The 4,346-nt window shown below is 38.7% G+C and overlaps 1 protein-coding gene across 1 annotated transcript in view; it reads right to left on the reverse strand.

Annotated features, from left to right (window-relative positions):
* Positions 1-4,346, reverse strand: part of MOB3C (MOB kinase activator 3C) — a 26,481-nt gene that overhangs the window by 7,519 nt on the left and 14,616 nt on the right. Inside the window, exon 2 of the mRNA XM_015405438.1 lies at positions 2,014-2,216. Within this exon, the coding sequence (XP_015260924.1) occupies positions 2,014-2,216 (203 nt within the window). The remainder of the gene's footprint in view (positions 1-2,013; positions 2,217-4,346) is intronic.

Raw genomic sequence — 4,346 nt, forward strand, 5'->3', positions numbered from 1 at the left:
ATTGCAGAAAACGAAGAAATCTAAGAAGAAAAGACTCTAAAACTAAAGCATGAGTGCTAAGGGCAGTAATTGTGCCAAGATAATAATTTTATATTTGTATAATTGAACTAATCGCTGTATAACCTGTATTAATAGGTTAAAAAGATCTATTCTTTTAGCTTTTCAGATTGTGATTTGTATTAGTCTTCATCCTATCCCCATATCCAGTAGGAGATTTAGAATAGAGTGGTAGTTTTCCTTCCCCTATCCAGTAGACTTTATGTATCTAGATTTCCCTGACCCATTTCCCATAGTAATAGTGATAGGGCAGTAGTATTCCTTACCACATCCCATATTTGTAGTGTGTAGTAAATGCAAAATAAAAAAAATTCCCCTTCGGGGGGCCAAAAAAAAAAAGCAATGGAACTTACTATAAGGAAGATACAGTCAAAAGTTGACCACTGACTACACCAGGTTATCAGCAGAAGGAGAAAGATTCATGGAGGATTATTACCAAAACCACCCCGCAGTGCAGGAAACAATGGAAAAGTCATACCTTTCTGGAAAACTATCTTATCCTTATTTGTTATGGTTCAGGGACAGAAGCATATACATTCACACTTGGAAATACAACCAGCTAACAACACTCTTTTGCAAAGATACAGGTATAGGAAGTTCCTCTTATTACGTCTTCAGGGAAGCAGGAGCAAAGAGGGAAGTAGACGATTATAGGGTTTTTTCCCTTCTCACACACTTCCTGGTTTCCTGGGTTTAATTTACTTTCCAGAGGTCATCTGAAATATGGCAGTTCTTCGAGATGTCTAATATTGCATTCAGTCATTCTCTGACAGCAAGTGGTTATTTTTCATGGACAGAAAAGATACCCCTAAAGCAGAATCACATTTGTATGGCTGAAATCCTATGCATATTTAAGTGGAAGTAAATCCCACTGAATTTGGTAGGGGCTTTCTTCTGAGTAAATGTACAAAAGGATAAGGTAATCCTGAAATTGGGGGGGGGGATTAAATAGCAGTGCTCCTGCTTAGAGTTCAAACCAAGACAGATAGACAGATGCCCATAATCGATCCTGGTGTCTGGCCATCATAGTTGTTGTGAGGGAGCAGACTGCTGCTTTCTGTGTATGCCTGTTATCCCTTGAAACACCTCTTCTGAATCAAAAGGTGACGGTGTTAACCAAATGAGCCTATTTGCTGTTTGAAACTGTTTACTGAATCTTCTGTGCTGCACCAGCAATAATTCACCTGCACAAATAAACAGCTGTATCGCTCCAGTGAAAATACTTTCTAGAAGCACAACAAAGAAGAAAAGGCCAGAAGTACAGCCGGTTGTTTCATAACTCAATCAGTGGAGAAGAAAGAAAACATGCATGTTGGACAGAAGAGTGCAAGAGGGAACTAGCTAGTGGTCTAGCGCAGTCATCCTCTTTGCACATTAAAAAATGACAAAATCCTGCAGTAAAGATTCAACTACAGCCAACAGCTTGAGAGATGATGCAAAAAGTAGTAAGCTGCCAATTCTGAACTGAAACCAGGAGCTTGAAATCTACTGTGAATATTGATCTGCATAAAGGTTCCCCCCCATATCACTGACATAACTCAATTATAACACTGCTATCACTGAGGATGAAGAAATCTTTCAGTTCACTCCCTGTTTGAAACAAAGAATGATAGGACTTTTCTGTACTGTTTGGAGCTTGCTGATAATGATACTGGTGCAGGCAAGACAAAAGGGACAGAACAACAACAACAAAAAGCTTTTTGAATTCAGACAGATTTTTGGTGCTAGTGTTGAAGCCCATTGTAGGATTCCTCTGGGGATTTGCTGCTTGCTGAAGGATTTTATGTTTACTTCCAATATATTTGGCTCATCCATTTGTTCATAAAGTAAATATTACAGAACTACCGTAAGTCTGCAGGGCTACCTAAACCAAAGAAAACTAAGCCCAGCAGTGTTGTCCCAGAAACTTCTCACTGCTGGAAAGTAGGGAGCATGTAACCGGATCTACATTCTTACCAGCGGCTCCAGTTCCCTTTGGTCAACCAAACTAAACTCGCTGATGAAGTAATAGAAGTGCTTGTAGCAGGTGTTGACATGAGCTTCTGCACCCATGCTGATAATGCTGTCAAAATGGTGGATGTAGACATGCACAAAGACTCTGAAGAGACGTGTGAGGATCTTTGTGCAGACCTGTTGGAAGTTCTTTGGGAAAGGAACACCTGCAAGACAGAAGGGGGGAGGATTTCAGGGTGCAAGCATAATATATTAGAACTGGGCAGTAGAATTTAATTTGTGTTGCTTTAATGAACATTGCACACTTGTTCTGTTAGCAAATTCTGGTGTGTGCAAATATTGTAGCCTAATCTGAAGTACATTATCTAGAGGAGGAGGAGGAGGAGGAGGAAAAGAAGAAGAGGAGGAGGTTGGATTTATACCCCGCCCTTCACTGGGAGTCCCAGAGTGGGTTACAAACTCCTTTCCCTTCCCCTCCCCACAACAGACACCCTGTGAGGTAGGTGGGGCTGAGAGAGCTCTTTCCAGAACTGTCCTTGAGAGAACAGCTCTGACAGAACTATGGCTTGCCCAAGGTCATCCAGCAGCTGCAAGTGAATTACAGTCCACGCACTTAACCCCTACACCAAACTAAGCCTTCTGGAGCGATGGTTGGCATAGTTTATTATTCTCATACTTCCATATGTGTAGTTTTTAAAAAATGAATCCTGTATTTTAGAGAAGGATTACAAGTTTCATTTTTCATCAACTAAATTTTTAATCATGAACTACAATTCTGCTTCATCCCCAGCTGTCAGAAATGACAGCTTTTGAGAACTTTGGTTCTAGGGGATGATGGGGGGCACTGTTATTGGGCAATTAAATGTAACTGGGGATGGTTAAAAGGGTTAAAAGATTGACACAGTTCATAAGAAGTACAAAGATGAAAAGTCTGAATGAAGTATAAAAAGCTAGTTGGAGATCTCCCCTCTTGGGTTTTTAGTTAGTAGTGGGTTCTTTACTATCTCCCTTATATGTAGCTTTCCCTTTTTTCTATTCTAGTTTTTGTAGTGTTTAAAAATCAATAAAAAATCCCCTCCAGGGGCTTATAAAAAAAAAAAAAGAAATGAAAAACAGCAAACAGCTTCAGACTCAGGATTCCTGAAAACTCTGGTGCCTGCTCTGTAGACCAAGAAGTATCAGCCCTCTCTAGCCAGAAACAAAGGGAACAGAAGACTGCTTTTCTTTCTTATTTGTATCTGAAGCAAAGTATTTTGTCTTTCACAGCAAAACTACTACAGGTTTTCTTCTAACAATTAAAGAACCACAGACATGTAAACTGCCAGTACCCAATCAAAAGCAACATCAAAATAGATTTTATATTTCATCTTCTAAAATACTGATGGACCTTGAACTTGATTGTTGTTAAAGTAATTTTGTTGTGCATATATTAATGTTTATAGCAGCAAAACAAACAAACAAAAAATCCTCTTCATCTTCTAGCAATGAGTGGTAACTTCTAAAATTCAGTGTTAAGTTCCTAACTCTTAATGAAATGTTTCATTTTCAGGGTCCTTAAGAAGCTTAGTGAAATTTTAAAACTGTTAATATTGTTTTTAATTGAGGTTAAAATATTCCATAAAAGACAACACCTAATGGAAAAGGCCTGTTTGTACTAATTCTGTACCTACTTCACTTAAAATATTCATAATAAAACCAGTTGGACAGCATCAGAATAAACTGATGGAGGACTTTTAGTCTATGAGCCACCTACCTATCAGTTATTTACATGATGCACTATAATAATACATTTTGGAGGATAACTTTGATGCATATTACTAGTCACAGTACTCCATAATACTGCCTTTGATCCTGTGAAAGCACCTGTCAGTGTCGAAAAATAGAGACCAACCTGTCCTCAATTCCCCTGAAGAGGGAAAACAAGAGTGTTATAAGATTCTGAAATAATCAAGATACATTGGGGGAGAAAAATAATTTACAAGCTGAAATGGATTCATTTTCCAACAATACTAGATGGGTTATAAGCTGATACCTCCATGGTGGCAAACTGGGTCTCATCCATAGGATCCTATGTTAAGTTCCCATCTGCAGTAGCAATTCGGCAGCAAACTTTCAATGTGCTTTTTACAGTTTGCAAAGACTTGTTATTAATCATGGATTTATGTTCAAATATGTCAGACAGATCTACAGTAATGAACGTAAAGGTCAAAGCAAATCGTGAAAGACAATGGGTTCTAGTCTAGCGTTTAACTGTCCTCACCACAGTGACTTTTAATAGCTATGTGGCAGGCAGAAATCAAGCAGGTACAGCTTCTCCTTGCATGGACTTGTGTTGG

This window comes from Gekko japonicus, unplaced genomic scaffold (genome assembly GCF_001447785.1).
Source record: "Gekko japonicus isolate JY-2015 unplaced genomic scaffold, Gekko_japonicus_V1.1 scaffold1610, whole genome shotgun sequence".
NCBI lineage: Eukaryota > Metazoa > Chordata > Lepidosauria > Squamata > Gekkonidae > Gekko > Gekko japonicus.